At 41.2% G+C, this 19479-nt stretch overlaps 2 protein-coding genes across 3 annotated transcripts; one reads left to right on the top strand and one right to left on the bottom strand.

The window, feature by feature from the left end:
- The first annotated feature begins 61 nt into the window (after nt 1–61).
- Nucleotides 62–8697, top strand: ginm1 (glycoprotein integral membrane 1). The gene is made up of 8 exons (XM_023347272.1): nt 62–166; nt 292–363; nt 468–567; nt 3896–4050; nt 4188–4347; nt 5086–5321; nt 5758–5921; nt 6787–8697. The coding sequence occupies exons 1-8, from the start codon at nt 95–97 to the stop codon at nt 6902–6904; spliced, it is 1077 nt and encodes a 358-aa protein (XP_023203040.1). The 5' UTR covers nt 62–94; the 3' UTR covers nt 6905–8697.
- A 463-nt stretch (nt 8698–9160) lies between these two features.
- Nucleotides 9161–18380, bottom strand: katna1 (katanin catalytic subunit A1). Of its 2 annotated transcripts, XM_023347271.1 has the most exons (11): nt 18238–18380; nt 16163–16325; nt 15207–15346; nt 13879–14080; nt 13617–13714; nt 13251–13356; nt 11484–11642; nt 11245–11371; nt 10955–11089; nt 10229–10355; nt 9161–9698 (listed from the first exon to the last, which is right to left on the bottom strand). In XM_023347271.1, the coding sequence occupies exons 2-11, from the start codon at nt 16322–16324 to the stop codon at nt 9500–9502; spliced, it is 1455 nt and encodes a 484-aa protein (XP_023203039.1). In that variant the 5' UTR covers nt 16325; nt 18238–18380; the 3' UTR covers nt 9161–9499. The 2 variants fall into 2 exon arrangements, with proteins under 2 accessions (XP_023203039.1, XP_023203038.1); XM_023347270.1 differs by lacking the exon at nt 18238–18380 and having other exon boundaries at nt 16163–16478.
- Nucleotides 18381–19479: the final 1099 nt, after the last annotated feature.

Raw genomic sequence — 19479 nt, 5'->3', positions numbered from 1 at the left:
ACAGCAGAACATTCCGTACGCCTGCGCAGTTCGTAGGTGTGCGCAACGGTTTTTCCCGACTCTTTTTTTTGATGGAAGAGAACTAAAAGCGGAAATGGCGAGTCCCACTGTTTGTTTTATTGTTCTTCTGTTTGTCGCCGAGTCGACGACAAAGCAGCTAAACACGGTAAGAAAAAAAAAGAGGTTCTTTGTGCGGTGTTAGCGTCGCTGTTAGTCTTTCCACTAGAATGTAGCAGTGAGGCGTACGGGTGTTTCCTGTTCTTATTTCTCACCTAGTTGTTTTTCTCGCAGGAAAATATCCTGATTAACGTAACAGCGGGGTCACTGACAGACGCCGAGCTGCTGCAGTCCAACAGCTTACAGGTAAATTCATGGCCACGGCGGGAATAATTCCTGAGATTCCTCTGTTTCTGGGAAATCAGGAGTGGAGCTCATGAGTCACTTCTGTTTTGTTTGTTTTTTTCCAGATAAATTTAAACATATCAGTGGGAGAAGAGCAGGTCCTGGTCAATGAGATCCCGGTGGAGCTTTCAGGTGTCACTAGGTTCAGCTGCCAGGCTCTTCTCTGTGAGTTTCCTTCACTTCTCCTTGCAGCTTACAGAGCGAACTAAAGCTAAATGATCCATCCGCCCGTTAGTTTTTCCTTCCTTCCTGTAATCTTTATAACTGGCTTTCTAATGGGCCATGTCTATTTTTTTTTTCACTTTTTCACCTAATATTTTTTTGGAAATCCTATTTTTTTCCAGATGTTGCTGCCCCTCTATGAACTTTAGCATCTGCTCTACTATCATATAAACAGGTACCGTGCAGGTGTTCATCCCTGTTGGATGGTTTATTGCTTTCACAAATCAAACATGACCAACAAAATTTCACTTGTTTGAACAAAATGTAAAAAAAAAAAAACAAACTTTAATGTCAAAGTAGTGAGCCAGTGAAGGCCCGCCCACTCGCAGCTGTTTTCACTGTAGTTTTTTGGTGATTGCTGGTTTGTATATGAAACTCCAGCATGCTGGTGCAGATTTCAAACAAATCCACTTTCTTTTTGTGATCTATTAATAACTAGATGCCTGTTCCTGCTTTCTGTATGTGTTGAATATTCATCTTGCTAAAAATATTCTTAAGCCCAGTTCACACGACACGATTTTTTGGTCCGATTTTGCTCTTACGATAATCTTAGAACGTTCTGAGTTCTAAGATTGTCGCTTGCGATAATCATAACCGATCATCCTGCAGTGTGTGGTGTTTTAGGACTGATCGGGTCCAGTCGGTAGAAAGTCGGGACCGCTCCCATCTGAAATCGGACATATTCAACATGCTGGATTATCGCAGCGTGTGGGGTTTTCCCTGACTGGTAGTGAGAACGCAGCTTGTTGAATGTGACAGGTACGCCCACTTCACACTACACGATTTTGCTTTGATCTAAAATCGGGGATATTTAACATTGGCTCGTTTATCGCAGTGTCTGTGTTCTTCCCCCGACTGGCAGCCTGTTGAATGTGACAGGTAGCCAATCAGAAAGCGCTGTGACGTAAGCACGGTGGGAATCCCGAATGGACCTTACCAGAGGGGCCGTTTTTCATTGGCTGATGCCCATTCTACGTGGTCACGTGGTGGCCGTCTCACAAACACGCTTCCGGTTAGCTAAGTACAGCATAATGGCAGAACTGATACAACTTCTACACCTTGAAGCCTGTCTGCTACACAGTCTGACGTTAGCTAACAGATCAATATGCAATGTGTCTGTATCTGACATACACTAAAGATTTTATTTTAGCAGAAAAGGGTTTGGACTAAACTGTTACTCCTGTTAGCCACGTTAGCACCAAGTACAGCTAGTCAATCAACCATCGCTGTGTTCAGGGAAGCGCTGATTAATAATCTAGAAATAAATATCAAGCCTGGAAACTTGATATCATAACGGACTGAATGTTATGTTTTTAACGTAATCTTTGCTCGTCTTGCTGGGCGCAGGCGGTTGCCACGGTAACGGATGTGCTTAAACTACAAAGAGAGAGAGAGAGTAAAAAGGTAGGAGTGGTTTTGAGTTGATCACCTGTTCAGGTTATTTTACCTTTGTTTCCCTTTGCTGTGGCTCATTACAGCCGCTGTAGTTTCTAAACGTTGGACTAATTACCTCGTTCTTACATTATTCACAACAAACATCAATTAGAACAAATATATTTCATAAAATTTTAACAAACAAATGGCTTCTACCGCGATAATTATGTGAAATTAAATTAATTATATCCCAACTTCAGAAGATTTGCCTTTACCTTTACAGAGCTCTTTGGTTCCTCCTATCAGTCTGTAGCTTCTCATATTGAGGTCAAAGTTCAGATCTATCATAACTGACTGACACCTGCTGGCCTCAGGTTTGCAACCAGCTTGTGACTGAGAAACCAGTAACCTCCTCCCAGATGATGACATGAACTTGTTAGTTCCTCTGTCCATTTAGTAGCTGATATATTGTGAAAATCCAGTAGAAATGATGAACTAATGGAGTCATGTTTACATAGAAACAAGGCGCCACAAGGCTTTGTTTGTGAGACTTGCGGTCACGTGGGTCAGTTGTGGGCGGAGCTTGGTAAGGTCCATGGTGAATTACAATACTACAGTGAATGAAATGTGCTTTAGAGGTAATTAGATTTCATAAAACCATAAGTAAAGCTTTATCCTTGTTCAGAGTGGTATGGATCGTTTTTTGTTTGTTTGTGCAATAATTTTATCATTTTTCTATCGTTTTTTTTTAAAAACAAACAGAGTACATCTGGTTTAGAAGCGCATTCTAACCTTTGGTTGAAATGGCGCCTTTGCTTTCATTCTGCAGTAATAACACAACAGAGGAAAAATACAGGAAATGTTATGCTGTGTTCATCTATTTGTAGTCTAAATACAGGAGCAAATGGAGGAAAAAAGTGCAGAAAACTGTGACCAGCGCAAAGCGCTGCAAAAATATTGCGCGGCTTCAGGAGGGATGGCAGAAAATTTACAATTAACTTTCAATTAAAGGAGCTGGAATACGTTAACCTTTCGCGGTCAGTTGGGGAAAAAAAGTATAACTGCCATCTGATTTTCTAAAAACGAATATGCAGGAAATGCTTTCTTCTAGTTTAGGCTACTCTAATGTTTCAGTCATTCCGTTTTCTGAAACAAGGTCCAGTATATGCATATATTCTACAACATCAACACAGCAAAAAAATTATAAGGTAACGGTTAATTAAACGACAAAACCAAAAAAATTAAAACAGCATTTGTTGTGAGGAAAAGAAAAAAAAACTCACCTCCATATTGTGGTGCAACAAATATAATCCTTGCTCGTGAAGTCTCCAGTTCTTAATCCGAAGCTTTGATTTTTTGTTACGTCTTTTTTGGGTTAACATGAGTCCACAAACTAAAGCTACCGTTTCCATGTTTGTATCCTCTATATCCAGGTGCAGTAGCGCAGAATTTTATGGGATTTTGTATCTGGAATTGGAATGTCCTTGAATGAAACCTCACAGTCTACGATCGAACCCCTTATACCTACGGTTTTGGTCGGCTAGTGTGTGATCTCTCAGGTTTTGAAAATCGGCCGACAATTCTAAAATCGTGTAGTGTGAACTGGGCTTTATTAAAATAAAACTGTAATAAAACAGCGGTAGAACTTTAGAGAGCCGACTCTCTTGTGCATCTTTGGAAATCTACAAACAGTAAAATCCTCCAGGAAGTATTCATTTACAGAAGTATTCATAAAACCAAACAAAAAACATTGGTTTGCCTCATTTACTCTTGAAGACAGATGTTCACTAATGTTTTCCACATTCAGCTACTTGACATAATAACATTGTTTAACATTTGAAAACCAGGTGTCTAGTTGATGTAAGAAGTGTGTCGATGCCTGCTTGGTGTCTTCCAGTGGACAGCAGTAATGGGACCAGTGAGTTTGACTCGGGGGACCTGGTATCGGCCGTTACCCGGGTGATGGTGAGCCAGAACCGGCTGTACAGCGACTCAGACGAGGTGGTGGCTCTGCAGGTGTTCAGTGAAGTCATCGAGTTGGATGGAAAAGAGGTAAACTCTTCCTCCTACCTTATCTATGCTGGGTGGAGCTAGCTGATTGGCTCCCTGATGAGGTTGAGGCAATTTCCTCTGGTCAGGCTCTGCTGCCTCGGACTGTGACCTCTGACCTTTCCTTTTGGGCTGTAAAGGTCCACCAACCTGACATGTGTGAGGTGAAAATCCTGCTGAGCCCAGAGTTCCAGAAGCTGGCCCAGTTCACCAACGTCTACCCCATCGGACACAGCGAGATCTTCAGGATCCCCAGAGAGAACGACGTGGTCGTCACGGATCCTCCCAACTTCAGAAGAGGTTTGTTTTCTGACCCTAGCCGCGTTTCCAAATGTCCACAGATCTTTGTCTATTCTGCTAATGTCGGGGAAAAAAAACACAAATTTGAAACTGTGGTGTTTCCACTAAATAAGAAATGAAATTAAAATCACATGTGAATAAGGTTGTTGATGTGATAAGTCACAAAAAATCACAGCAGCGACAGATGTAAATAGTTACACGAAATATATTCATAATTCAGCCATGGTGTTCATCTATCAGCCAATCAGAGGAGATGTCTTATTCAGGTTTTGGAGCGATAAGTGACTATGTGTCTTGCGCTTTGGTTGATTTTTGCAGGAGAGTTATGTTCAAATGACGCACAACTTTTTATGAACTGTGATGCTGTGAGAGTTCTGGCTGCACATTGTCTGAAAAACCCCCATCCTTTTACTACTTCCTGTCACCTTCTACTTTGTTGTTTTCACCAGTAGTAACATCCAGCTGCTGATCATGTGACTTGTGATTCATAAACAGTTTTTCCACTGTAATTTTGCAAAATGCATCTATTTTCATATGGCTGAAAAACCACCTCATCATAGCAAAGAATCTTTTAATAAAAAAAATAAAACAAAGTTTTTTTTTAATTGCCGTGTTTCCATTAAGCGAATTTAATTTCATAATTTCAATTTGCTCCATTCTATGATTAATGGAAACGCAGCTCCTGACTCCTCCTCCTGTTTTCCTGCTGTGTCTCGTTGCGTGTGACCCTGACCTCAGACGAGGAGCAGCTGGTGTCCCAGACCACCAGCCAGTACCCCCACACAGAGCGACACTCTGACACCACGCAGGAGGAGGTGGCGGCTCCAGGGAAGCTTCCGGAAACGCCGCTGCGGATGGATCCCGACCTGCTGTCCGACGTCACCTACGGGGACGAGTTTGACGACCTGGAACCGAGCCCGTCGGGTCAGAAAGAGATGGGCAGCCCGCCCAAGGAAGTGACATCATCGTATTCGGTAAGTGAACCTGGAACGGCTAAGGACTGAGACGGGTCCAGGCTGGAGGTCAGTCAAAGTCTATCAAGTGAGAATTTCACAGTCTGGCTTTGTGACTCTGCCATGTTGGTAGCATCTATTAAAAAAGGCTCTGAGCTCTAAGCTAACGGTTTGACTGATGCACCTCCAGTTTTCACTTTGTTTTAAATCTTGACATGTAAATGACTAGTGTGTGTAAGATTGAAACTGAAGCATGACAAACGATTGTTTGTTCACTTAGATATGTGCGCTCACATCAGACTCACTGAACACGCTGATGGGTGAAACTAACATAGAGTGAGCAGACTGAGACTGGAAGGGCAGAACTACAGGAGAAGAGGCTGTTTAACCGTCTCACACTAGACCTGGAGACCTCCACCCTGACCTCTGACCTCTGCTCTGTCTGTCCTCTCCTCAGGTTATGTGTGAGTGGGTGGAGGAGGCCAGGGAGCGCCTGCGCCGTTTCTGCTATGAGTCGCTGCCCCTCTTCTTCCTGGTCATGTGGGTGGTTGTGATCGGTGTAGCCGGATCGGCGTTCATCGTCAAGATCCTGGACTTGTTCTTCCCAGCCTGCGAACACAAGTGAGTCTCCCAGACAGCAAGATCTGATTTAGTTTGGTCTTTTGACTAAAATGCTGTTCAGTTTGTCATAATTAAGTTATCAGAACTATTTGTCTTATACTAGTTTTAGTCGACTAACAACAAAATTATATGTAAATGTTAATAATTTTTTTCACGTGACTTATCACAAAATTAATCATATTTTTAACCACTTATATCTAGGCCGGTCACAATAATAAATTTACTGGATGATTAATTGTCCCAGAAGTTATTGCGATAAACAATAACTTTGTTTTGAGAGCATTTTCAAATACTACATTGGTAATGGCATAATAATGCAAGAACACATTCTCAAACATCAATAAACTTTAACTTCTAGTGAACATTTAAAACTGGAACTGCAAGACATTTTAAATAAACAAAACAATACAAAAGTAATTAAAATGAATCCTAAAGTCTCTATAAACAAATTTTTCCTAAAAGCAAAAGTCTGGCTGAGACCAAAACACCAGACTGGAGACTTTTACCATCCAGTTTTTAGTGGGAAGAGAGAAAAAAATGCAAATGGAAATTATTGGACTTGTTTTAATTTATCATGCAATTAATTGATCCATTGCTTATTGCAACAGGCTGAGTTATGGCATAATGTAATTGTCTGAATATTTAATGCATACAAAAACAGATTAAACTTTTTACAAACATCTTTATCTGAACAAAATGCTCTGCCTGAAAATTGTTTGCACTGTCAATAATTAACTGCATATTACATTCTTCATATAAAAGATGTTACTATAAATCTAAAATAAACACACTTATTATTAGCCACAAAAGTGGCGAATAACATTTTGTGTTCTCCTTTAACGGCGCTCCCTGGTCCGTTCCACAGGCACATTTTCCAGATCAACCCGGCCACTCTGATGCCAGAGGAGGAGAAGGTCAACCTGCTGGAGAGCGTGGAGGTGGAGGCGGAGATGGAGGCGCCTGAGGAAGAGAAGCAGCCCTGAAGCAGAACGGCTCGGCCCAGCTCCATAAAGCTCCTTTTGGCTCTGATTTCCTGTTTGGTCCTGTTCCCTGCTTCCATTCAGACCCGTGATCCACTCTTATGGTTTCACTTCAGTTTACTGTTCTGACACCTGACGAAAGCGCCGGTCCCCCAGTTCAACCACCAAGCCCACCACGGCAGCAGCGAGGGGTGGGGCACACATTTCATCTAGCTTTCCAAACATGGAGGAGGAATTAATGTTCACTCAGAATATCGTTTCAAATATTTCACTGCTTTAAAGGAAGCGCATATGCTTCCTTATGCAAAAGCTAGATGTCTGTTTGTTTTGTCTTTTAATGACAAACCTCGAGAATAAAGTAGTTTCTGTTTTAAAAAAATAAAGTTAGTTCAAGACGGTTTCCCTCTTCCCATGTTGATCAGGTTAGCAGTAAGCATATTTGTTCTATAAGAATGGCAAACAGATCCTTTAAAGCCAGAGATAAACCAGGAAAATTTAAAGCACAAATAAAAAAAAAGACAACAGCAATTATATGATACCAAAAATCTTTTTCTTTTTAAGCAAATAGCTGATGTGCAGCACTGTACCAACAGAAAAGAAGAGAGATGTTCCTATCAGGCTTTTCCTGATTCACCAATTTTTGGTCTGACCTGCTGGTTCATTTGATTTTTTCTAAATATTGTGACAAAAACAAGGGAGGGAAAAAAGGGTGTTGGAGTTTTTTTCATAGTGACTTAGTTATGCATGTATGCAAAACATAAAGAAATCAAAAATATTTGTCTCAAATTTTTATTGAGCTGAAAAAGATTCATGTGTAGACTGAAAGTTCTGATGCACTTAAAAAATAAAATCCTAATCAACTGGAAACTGATTGGTGCATCAGTAGAGGAGTTTTTATTTCCCAGCAGGCTGCTCTTCTGTCGCCCTTTAACTGAAACAAGGCAGCGCGTGGCGGCAAACCTATGCAGATCATTTCCTCGGCATGTTTCATGTCACAATTTAGAAACATTTGAACTGAATGTCGTTACAAAAGGAAGCCTGCTGCACATCAGTGAGTTTCTGTCGATTGTTCTTCAGTGCCTCTGTGGAGGGGAAGGCGGGGTTAAGTACAGGGAGGGGGCGGGGCCTGTGTGGCACTACAAGCACTACTTAGTGCTGCTTCTGTTGAATGTAAATGAAGTAGCTCATAATGCTCCTGCACGGTGGACACAAACAGAGCTACTGTTTCCCAAACAGATGGAAACCTGTGGAAATGCTGACTCTGCACTTAGTTTTTTCTTTTCTTTTTTGTATTTGCCTGTAAAAACTGGACAGATGTGTCTGATCTCATCACATTCTGTAATCTAGTGCCTCAGATCATCCATTTCTTCTCGTCACCCGTTCGATCCGGCCGTTGTAAACATCAACACTCTTGTCGATTCTCGTCCCACTTTTTAGAAGAAACTCGGGTTTTTCCTCCTCGGATCAGCTGAGATCAAGACTCTGGACTGGAGTCAAACAGCAGAGCGCATGATGTCCGTTTATTTAATAAAAAAACATGCATGTGTGGCATTTCATCAGTCCGTTCTAAACTGCATGATGACTCGACGCCACTGGAAGCAGCTCCAGCCCCACGCAGACTGTAGATCAGCTCTTATGGCAGGCAGCGAGTTTTAGAGATGTTGATGAAAAATGAAACATATTTGAGACGGCTTTGTTGAATCTGTATGAATCCATGTGTTACATGTTTCCACTGTAACTGGATTGTGTTTTGAGGTTGGAACGTTAGCTTAATAAATGCTTTCCTTACAAACCAACATGTTGTTCTGTTGATCCTGTTATACTGAGAACCCCCTTCACAGCTTCAATGTATTTTTAATATTTTTAATATTTCTTAAAATTGTCTCCGTCAGGACAGTTCATCTGCTTTGAACTGGATGAACAATGATCATCTCTGGCAGATGGGCAAAATTTGTCAATGCAAGAACTACGGCATCACAACTGGTCCAAGAAGGTCAAAGACCAAATGTTTCCTTTTCTCCTTCCAAAACTAAACCAGGAAGTTAAGATAAATGGTAAATGGACTGAACTTCTGGTGCTTTTTCAATTTTGACCACTCAAAGCGCTTTACACTAGAGTCACATTCACATACAAACGCTCACACATTTATACACAAATATGCAGATGAGTAGGCAACTTGGGGTTGGGGCAGGAGAAAACTGAAATTGACGTTAAGACGATTAGCCACAGCCGGAAAAAATGACTTGCGTGGCTCTTTGATTTAATTGAACAATAACTTTATTTATAGAAATATCTTTAGTGTTGCTTTTATAGAAATGTAAATTGTCCAAAAGACAAGAAAAAAGAAATGTTGGTCTCAAAACATCAATTGTAATTAAAAGTAAGTAAATGACTCCTGATTGGCTGTTAACTCCCTGATAGACGACAACATGAAGTTTTTGCTACAGAGCAGCATGTTACCACTTCAAACTGAACATTATGTACAAAACAAGCGCAGCAATACTTCACATTCTAAACATCCGCTCACATCAGACTGCACACAAACGGCTCAGCCAAACTCACGCTAAAACATCTTTAAACGTTCGGTTCGATTTCTTCTCAGCACGATCCAAACTCCTCGATCCAGCTGGCGTACTTCTCCAGGTCAGCAGCTGACACGGATTTGGAGACTTTCTTCAGAGCCGACTCAAAGTCCTCCATGGTGGTTGGCATGTGCATCTCGTCCCGGGACAGGTTCCGGATTTCCTCCGGGGTGAGACCCTCGATCCGTCGCCTCATGGCCATCAGGGAGGCGTCTCTAATGCGGCAAACAGGAAAAAAACTTTCAAAACGCTCCTTACATGCTCAGAGGAGTTCAGTCACTTCTGAACCGTCTCACTTATCCACTCACAGGAACTTTAATAAAAGTGTGTCTGCTGCCAACACACTGACATTTGTAAGATTTCTTTGGCAAAGTTAAAGAAAAGGCAGAATGTTAAACAACATGAAGAGTGAACTGTGTTTCACATCAAGCTCACTATGTTTACCAGTGTGTGTATTTAGAAGCATCATGCATTGTGTGGACCCACTGCTCTGGATGGGGTCAAAGGTCGAGCCCCTTAAGAAGTAGTGCTGTTTCTAGGCTAGGCTAAGGACTAATGCAGGCTTTCTGCAGGTTTCACCAACTCAAATTTTAAAGGCCTTTATGAATGGAATTTGTCTCTTGAAGACAGAAAGCAGTGACTGTGTGTGTGTGTGTGTGTGTGTGTGTGTGTGTGTGTGTGTGTGTGTGTGTGTGTGTGTGTGTGTGTGTGTGTGTGTGTGTGTGTGTGTGTGTGTGTGTCTGACCTGCACACGTTAGTGATGTCAGCTCCTGAGTATCCCTCCAGCTGCTCTGCGATCTTGTCCAGGTCTACGTCACTGGCCAGCTCCAGCTCCTTCAGGTTGATCCGGAGCAGCTCCACCCGGCCCTTTACTGACAATACAAGGAACAAAATTCAACACAGTTACACACACAACGTTATATTCCTACCCATTACTAGTGTATTATTAACCCTAACTAAATTCAGACCTTCACTCTAAGCCAAGCCTCTGACCCTAAACAAGGGGATCCACTGTATTAGGACCAGGAAGACTCATTGGTCTTCCTGGTTGGTAAATATGCCATAAATGGTCCTAAGAAGAATAGCTACACAAGTACACACACCAAACAACTGTGCAATATTCCAATTGGTAGTTTCTATCAACACAAATAAAACACAGCATTTTTCTTTCTCCCCTAAATCTGCATTTTGTAGTGAAAAGGTAACAAGGTTAGGGTTCAGTGTTCCCATTGGCCAATGCTGCTAGCCAGTTCCCTGGTAGCTGCAGGTGTTTTTCCCAGCTGAGAAACTACAGGCGAGTTCCACACAGGAGGAACACATACATCATACTTTGACCAAAACATGGCAGAGTAACAGTGCATCGGTTTCCCTGATCCAACTGATACAGCCAACACTAATGACCATGAATAGTTTGTGATGTGGAATTGTCCATTTCCTCTAAATGTGTTGGGAGAAAACGACAGGAGTTTACTGGAAGGCAGAGGGATGTAGATCCTCTTCTCCAGCCGCCTCCTCAGTGCCTCGTCGATGTCCCAGGGGAAGTTGGTGGCTGCCAGCACCATCACCATCTTTGAAGGGTCATCGTTCTCTGAAGCCCCGCCCACCCCTGCACAGATAACAGAAGAAGCAGCAGACGGTTAAACATTCTAACTAGACCTACTTTAATCATTCAACCACAACTGGACAGTTTCATGTTTTAGGCCGTCAACATGAACAGGAAACTGTGCAGTTATCACCCAACACCTCTGTGTGCCTCCATACCGTCCATCTGGACCAGCAGCTCTGCCTTCACCCTCCTGCTGGCCTCATGCTCCTCTGAGGTTCCTCTGCGGCTGCACATCGAGTCGATTTCATCGATGAAGATGGTGGTGGGAGCGTAGTGGCGCGCCTGCAAACAACATGGACGACAGGGAGCGCTAGAGTCAAGGATGAGGCGTTTCTGTTTAGAAACAACAGCTGTGAGTGTTAAATGACCCAGACTGGATGGAGGGTGAGCGCACCATTTCAAACAGAAGGCGAACCAGCTTCTCCGACTCTCCTCGGTACTTGGAGGTCAGCGTGGACGAAGACACGTTGAAGAAAGTAGTCCTGCATTCCGTAGCGACGGCCTTGGCCAGCAGAGTCTTCCCCGTGCCTGGAGGGCCCACCATGAGAACACCCTGAGGAGGAGGCAGCCAATCACAGCACAGGATGACGGAGACACTCGGCGTGTTCATGCTCTGCTGTCTACTAGAGACATTTTGGAAGGAACAGCTCACTCTGGGACATGAAACAGTTTCCATAGTGACAGACTGCATCATGACCATGTCAGGGACATTTCTCTGCCATGTCAGGCATTCAGGCTGGGGAACATGCTTCCTGTCTAAGAACAGAGCTGTTCCTAAGAACAGAGCTGTTCCTAAGAACAGAGCTGTTCCTAAGAACAGAGCTGTTCCTAAGAACAGAGCTGTTCCTAAGAACAGAGCTGTTCCTTGTCATTTACTTTGATCAACTGACAAACTTCCTGCTTCCCCCCACCGTCCCCTCAATCTCTCCAAAGCCACAGGATTTTGCTGATTCTTGCAGATCTTTGTTTCAAGTAGCTACTCTGAGATAACTGGAGCCTTTTAATCATCCTGGAGCCAATGAGCAGCCATTTTCCCCATTCTTCCACATCGCTCCGGTTTGGTTTCAATGTTAAACTCTGAGATGATTTTAGAGTTGAGCAGCCTGTCACTTTCTGCATTTATTTGATTTGATCGCCAGAACCAGAAAAGCAGCATTCAGCTTCTATGCACAGCTAACCCGGAACAAACCTCCAGAAAACTGAAAGACAGCAGAAACACTGAGTCCATTTAAATCAAGGCTAGAAACCAGCTGGTTAGAGCTGCTTTGAACCAGAATTATTAGAACATTGACTGACATTTATGATGTGTGCTGATGATTTTGATGATGGCATTTGAGAAATTTAATGTGCTATTCAAATAAACTTAACTGATTTCTCCACTCAGCTTACTAAAAAAAATATATATTTTTTTTTTAAATCTATGAACTATGAATCTATCTATGAATCTATGAATATCTATGAACAATATCTGGACTGAGGTGTTTCCTCTGATGTAAAGAGAATATTTAGTGCAGTTTAGACCTAATGATGCTCACCTGCTGGATTCCTGGTTTTTCCTTCTCACCACATGAACAACCTGACCAGCTGTGTTTCCGTTGACCGTAGAACTACACAAATTGGAATTAAATCCATTTGCTCAATGGAAACACGGCGATTTAGAAAAAAACAACTCATGTTTTTCTATAAAATGTTTTGGCGCCAGAATGAGGTGAATTTTCAGCCGCATCAAAATTTGAATTATTTTGTGAAACTGCAATGGAAACACCTTTTTCACTGATGTTACTACTGACAAAGACGACAGCAGGAAGTGGTAGGATGATGATGATGATGATGATAATCTTTAACGATGTGGTTTTAATTTGATTTCTTATTGAATGGAAAGACTGCAATTGTGAAATTGTGTTTTTTCTGACCATTAGTGAAATATTGACAAAGTTTTGTGATCAGTTGTAATGACCTCACTGACATCACTTTGAATCCAATTCAAATCACTTCCTCAGAATCGGCACCATGCAGCTCAGCTCTGCTGATTTTTCCTACTAGGAATTTATTTGCCTTGTAGAAATATAATTTCTAGCAAACAATGACTGATAGAGAACAACTGAGACATTTGTAATTGATCATTTTTGTCTGATGATTAATAATGACAAACAGTGTGTACCTTCCATGGTCTCCTGATGCCTTTGAAGAAAGCAGGCATCCACATCGGCAGCACCACCGCTTCTTTCAGCAGTTTCTTGGCGTCTTCCAAATCTGCAATGTCGTCCCTAAGAAATGTGCAAATATCAAAAGAAATGCATGTCTGACAGAACAACCAAAGTGAAGTTAAACAACATGGATTCAACAAGTTCATAGAAGCAGCAAGATGGATGGAGTCTGGATGAATAAACCACTTGTCCAGAACAAATTCCTGCCCTTCAGTTCAGAGCCTGAGATCCTGATAATCAGCTTAACAGATCTGGCCAGTAAAGACAGAGTTCTGTTCAGATCCAGGTCCAAAACTAAACCCATCCTTCAGACTGCTCACCATCTCACACTGGGGTTCTGAGATATGATGTCTCTCTCCAGGGCTTCCACCAGGTCTTTGTCGTATCCTGTACCGTCAAACTTTTTCACCTCTTTCTCCTGCAGGTGGAAAAGAAAACTTGTTTACTCAGTGGAACGCTCCTGACCTGGAGGAGAACTGGAATAACAGGCTGTGACCAAACAGCAGGGAAAACTGTTTGATCAGGAATGCAAACAGAGAATATGAAAGTGATTGTTTAGGACTGAAAGCAGCGGCTGATCACCTTGTCGTCCTTGGCTTTGCCGCCAGCCTCCTTCACCTCCTTTGCTTCCTTCTTTTCTTTGGCCTTGGAGGCTCGGCCCCCGGCCCCGTTGGCCCCCCGCTGGGGCTGCTTCTGGTGGGGCCTCACGGCGGCGCTCAGCCGGTGGTTGGAGGGTTTGCTCTCCTTATGAAAGTTGGAGCGCCTGACGGGGCCAGGAGAGTGTCTGGGACAGCAGGACAGAGACATTACAGAGGCAGCAGAGAGGATCATGGGAACTCTGGAGGAGCTGTAGAGATCCACAGCTCAGCTAGTCATGCACTCAAATGCCCACAATGCACTGCATAGGAATGTGAATTAACAGTATTCAATATCATCACAATGTTCATTCTACGATGAAAAACTGACTTTACTGTCTGCAAGAGCCCCGATTAAAAAGGTAAAAAAAGAAGAAAAAAGGATGAAATAACCTTTATATACACATTTTATACAATAGCACAAATAAAGTAAAACAAAAGGAACATGAATAAAATGTAATGTAATATAATGTTTTGTACATGTGTCTGCTGCATTTCTTAAGACTTCATACACAATCACATCATGTGCATTTTGATAAACTTCTACTCAGCTGAACATCCCTTGGCTCAGGAATATGAAACTTCTAACAATCTTTGTTGTAATATTGCACAGTATATTATTGCCATTATTACTATTATTAAATCGATTTTATCATTAAATTGAATTCTCTGATCTTGAAAATGACATTTCTGGGAAGTCTGGATTCCTTTTCCCACCAATGTTCTCCCTGTGTTTCCATGGTGCAGAGTGATGTCAGCACACGCAGGGCGGCCATCTTGTTTGACAAGCTTGTTTCACAGCTTCTATCTATTTGGGCTTTACATATTAGGGCCAGACTACGATTTATTTATTCAATTTAATTACGAGAATAAAGTCATAATATCAGTGTAGAATCGTAATATTAGAAGAATAAAGAAGGAATTATATGGAGAACTTTACACAAAAATAACACAAACTGAAAATGAGGAATACTGAGCATCTTGCCAAGTTAGACTTTTGTTTCGGTTTTACAGATAAGAAAATACTTCATCTTAACACAGTAGCATCAAATTACTATCAGCAGCAGGACTTAGAAATGAAGAAAAACTCAATCCAAATGGACACAGAAACGGTCTGACATGAACAGAGCAGCAGTGAAAGGAACTCCGACAGGAACTGAAGGCTCCTAATCTCCATCATATGACTGCAACTGGATTATTGTGAACAAAGATTGTTACTCAGGCGCTGAACACAGAGCTAAAAATACAAACTGTGTTACTGAGAGAATGGAATACCTTGGTTCCACATGTGCCGGCCTCATTTCAAAGTCGTCATGGTTGGAGGGTTTAGCGGGCGCCGTGTCCAGCTGAAAGCTCTGCAGAGTGGACATGATGTCCTGAACTTGCCGGCTCTCTTCATTGATTTCTTGCCACAGCTGAGAAACGGAGACGGAGATCAGATGAGTCTAGATTGTTCCCTGGTAATCAGGCTTTTAATGGACGCTAAACACACGGAGTTGTTCTCTGGAGGTTCTACTAGGAAAATCCTACTTGTTCTGAAATGTCTTAAGACATAAAGCAAGAACAAAAATGTTCTACAAGTGTGTTTCGTACCCAGCAGAAAATGAAGGAATGATGATTTACAAGCAGGATTTTTAACTAAAATGTTTGATTGAGGCATCACTAGATCTTCCAAGGCGTATAGTTTCCTTAAAATTAAAGTAACAAACTATGAAATAAGAGAGAAGGATTTATCTAAAGGTCAGGATGAACAGTTCTTCAGTTTTGAGGGATTCAGGTGTTTTTCACTCTTTAAATAAAAAAAAAGTATTTAAGCCATTTGTTAGACAAAGACAATAAGGTCTGACTATGTTTACTCTCATGAGTTTGTCTGCAGACTCAGCTGGAGTTCTTTGCAGTTATGTTTTAGAAAAATATACAGGAAAGAATGTGATGATGCTTTATGCATCACAAAGTGAATGGAGAATAAGCTACACTTTTTTCAGCCTACACTTTGTGTTCTTGCCATCAATGGGAATTTAAATATTCGTTTATCTATTTCTGTACTAGTGTTGTCTTGTGTTTTCAGCAATGTGTGTTGTTTCCCCCTTTTTGGTTTGTATATGAATAAATATTATTAAAACTGGTTCCATCAGACCCATCAAACCCAATCACAGGGGATCAAGTGAAGCTTAGCCAACAATGTTCCAGTCTGTCCAGTTGATGGGTGGGTTTGTGGTCAGAGGGTTTACCTGCTGCCATCGCTGATGAACGCCGCCGTCCCTTACAGTGTACATGTAGTTCTTGATCTGGTCCAGCAGGCCATGGTACAGAACACTGGCTGAGCTGTAGTTCCCCAGCAGAGCGTACTCCCGCGCCAGCTTGACATTCTCACTGATCTCCTGTAGACTCATGCTGCAGCAGAAGCAGAGGCTGCTCATCACCTTACTTTATATTATATTGTCTTCTACAGACCCTCCCAACCACACTAGGGAATACTGAAAATGGATGGATGGATGGATGGATGTCTTCTACAGCACACACACACACACACACACACACACACACACACACACACACACACACACACACACACACACACACACACACACACACACACACACGGATGACCTAAAGCTATGGCACTGATTGAAAGCTCCACAAGTAGCTACAGGGTCAAAGTCACAATACTTTCCAAACCTCAGAATGAAAACCTTTCCATCCCTAGCACCATGTAGATAAACATCAAGGAATCTCAATTGTCATACATTTTAACTTTTTAAAAACATGCTCAACTTCATAAAAGTATAATTAAGAAATAATCTGGAAATTGGAGCTTGGATAAGTAAAAAGTATTTCATCCTGAAAATGTTTAATGGCAGAGCTCCAGGTGACGAGGCCTGTCACAACAACCAATCTTGCCAGACATTAAATTGTCTCAGAAATTCTTGGGATAAACAACAATATTGTTGTCATGAGACAATTTTCAACTAATGTGTTGGTAATGGCACGCCTTGTCAAAGACAAATAAACTTCAAACACTTTACACTGTAGGATATGTCAAATATCAACTTTTTATATTTATATAAAAACAGAAAGAAAAACCAGACTAGTGTTTTTTACCTTAAGTAAATTAGATTATGTCTCTAAACAAAACAGCTCTTCAAAAAATATATCAGAATGGAAATCATTAAGCTTTATTACAATTAATTGATTCTGGTAATTGCAACAAGCTTACAGATGCCAGTATTGTTTAGGAGGTGAACCAGTCACATGATGCAACTGACGTGACGTCATAAACGGGGGCGTGGCCACCATCAAACATGAACATCTAAAGGTAAGAGAAAATGTAATGTGCTGCAGGTACATGTGAATGTAAGGTTGGAAAATTTGAGTACTGGACTTTAATGACATATTGAACATGTATGATGTAGTCACATATCAAAATATGTTTTTAGAAGTTATATTTATTTTATTCTACATGATTTTGTTCACATTTACCACATGTGCTGTTATATTTCAGGATAGCATTTTCAAGGCTATCAAATTAAATTCCATGATGTATGTATACAAAATCTGACAGAAAAGGAAAAATGTGACAGAATCAGACAGATGTCAGCTATAGCTCATCTTTAAAGACATATTGCAGGAGAAGCATGTGCTCGCATGATTTTACCAATTAATTACTTACATTAATCACAATAAACCTGTGTCAGACCTCAGGTAGGGAATAGGATGTTACCAAATCTCCCTTCCAAGGTTTCATTCAGGGCTGGAGAAGAAAAAACTGCAGCTGGAAGGACCAGGCCACACCAACAAATGCCCAAAAAACCTCAACTTAAATGGGTTTTGTGATGGGTAGGAAATTGGTGGCCATAATTTTAATAAAGAAAACATTATTTATTTTTATACAAAGTGAGTAGACGCCTCAAAGAATTCATAAATGTATTGGCATATTCCATTTTTATCCTTGGTTACAAAAAAGGCTCCAATATTCCCGAGTCTTCCCAACTTTCCTGCTGTTTTTCCACACTATGAGACAAGTGGACAAGGTTAGTTGTGTCCTCAGGCCAGCCTCGCCCAGCAGAGGAGTGTTTGCGGCTAAATACGAGCAGAGCCAACAGAGACAGGATGGGAATCTCCACGAAGAACAGCCAGTCTGCTGGAAGAAACACTAGCAAAGCTGTGAGTGAAGTCTTGATGTTAATCACAACCAACCGCAGCTCACTTCAAAACAACCAAACCCGCCTTCTCCTGTACTACAAACTAAACTACTTTACAAACCCCGCGGAGTACCGACCCAAACAACCATAAAGAGTCCACAAACCTGCTGCGAGAGAAGATTCTACTTCACTTTCCTCATGGACGCGCAGCCTCTGGAGGTTGGAAGGAAGAACTTCCCTGAAGCGGCTAAAGGGCTCGAGACGTTTACGGCTCACTTCATCACGGAAGTCAGTCACAGCACAAGTACACGTTCCTCTGCGTTCAAACTCAGCCGAAGTTTGGACTTCCGTTCTTGACTTTCAAAATAAAACAAGATACTAGAGGATTCCTTTGAGCAAACATCAACCTTTAGGGCAAACGTTACACATTTAGCAATGGCGATTTTAGAGGAGCTTGTATGAATTTATTCTGAGTGTCCTGTTCTGCGGCAAACAGATATCAATAAATTACAGTTACATGGTTGAAGATAAAGGAATCATCAAAGCAGCGACGGCGTAAAAGGGCAAATGTAGATAGAAAGAAAAAAGTAAATTTTCCCCGAAATGAGGAATATGGCCATATGGGCCATGTAAAAAATATAGAATTTTAAAAATATATAATTTCAAGATTTGGGAAATGTTTGTGCACTTCAAATCATGAATGTATTTTCTGTCAATCATTAATGTCAGTTTGAAAATAAAGAAGAATTTGATCACATTTCGTTCATATTTTAACAAAATAAATAAATTATTTATACCTTTCCTAATCTTTTAGCCATCAAAGCAATCGAACCTTTTTAACAGCTGAGCAGCTCTTCATGTTTTCTCTGGTGTTCTATTTATCTTTGAGGTTGGAAAGCCTCCTTGCCACCACCCTAATCTTTATTTATCTCGCTTTATATTTAAGCTGGAACTCGAAACCACTCCAGAATATTCATATTACTTTCAAGAACATCAGTTGGAGAAAATAAAAGATTACCATAAACTAGGCCTGTCACAATAAATCAATCAGATGATAAATTAAAGCGAGCTCAATTTCTATTTGTCTGATTTATCATTTTTCTCTATGCCAAAAACTGGATGACAGTTTTTGGCATAGAGAAAGCACCAGCCAGTCTGGTGCTTTGGCCTTAACCAGCCCTTTTTTTAAAAAAAGGATAATTTTGTTTATACAGTCATCATAATTCATTTTGTTTCGTTTATTTTGGATATTTAAAATTTCTTTCAATTCCAGTGTTTAATGTTCAACAGAATTTTAAGTTTATTGATCTTTGAGAATGTGTTCTTGGATCATTATGCCTCTACCATTATATTACTTGAAAATTGTCTCAAACAACAATTTTACCTTTTTGCAATAATTTCTGGGA

Source organism: Xiphophorus maculatus, chromosome 15 (assembly GCF_002775205.1).
Source record: "Xiphophorus maculatus strain JP 163 A chromosome 15, X_maculatus-5.0-male, whole genome shotgun sequence".
In the NCBI taxonomy this organism is placed as follows: Eukaryota; Metazoa; Chordata; class Actinopteri; order Cyprinodontiformes; family Poeciliidae; genus Xiphophorus; species Xiphophorus maculatus.
Note: the sequence above shows the minus strand (reverse complement) of the source record. Positions and strands in the feature narration are given on the sequence as shown.

What these genes read in the sequence shown, in the direction of transcription:
- katna1 (XM_023347270.1), bottom strand. Translation starts at nt 16,351, where the DNA reads ATGAGCAGCCTCTGCTTCTGCTGCAGCATGAGTCTACAGGAGATCAGT. An exon ending in GCATCAGGAGACCATGGAAG is followed by an intron (nt 11,643 to 13,250) that starts GTACACACTGTT and finishes CCTCCTCCTCAG; the next exon opens with GGTGTTCTCATGGTGGGCCC. An exon ending in CTACATCCCTCTGCCTTCCA is followed by an intron (nt 10,356 to 10,954) that starts GTAAACTCCTGT and finishes TTGTATTGTCAG; the next exon opens with TAAAGGGCCGGGTGGAGCTG.
- ginm1 (XM_023347272.1), top strand. Translation starts at nt 95, where the DNA reads ATGGCGAGTCCCACTGTTTGTTTTATTGTTCTTCTGTTTGTCGCCGAG. An exon ending in TGCAGTCCAACAGCTTACAG is followed by an intron (nt 364 to 467) that starts GTAAATTCATGG and finishes GTTTTTTTCCAG; the next exon opens with ATAAATTTAAACATATCAGT. An exon ending in TCCTCCCAACTTCAGAAGAG is followed by an intron (nt 4,348 to 5,085) that starts GTTTGTTTTCTG and finishes CCCTGACCTCAG; the next exon opens with ACGAGGAGCAGCTGGTGTCC.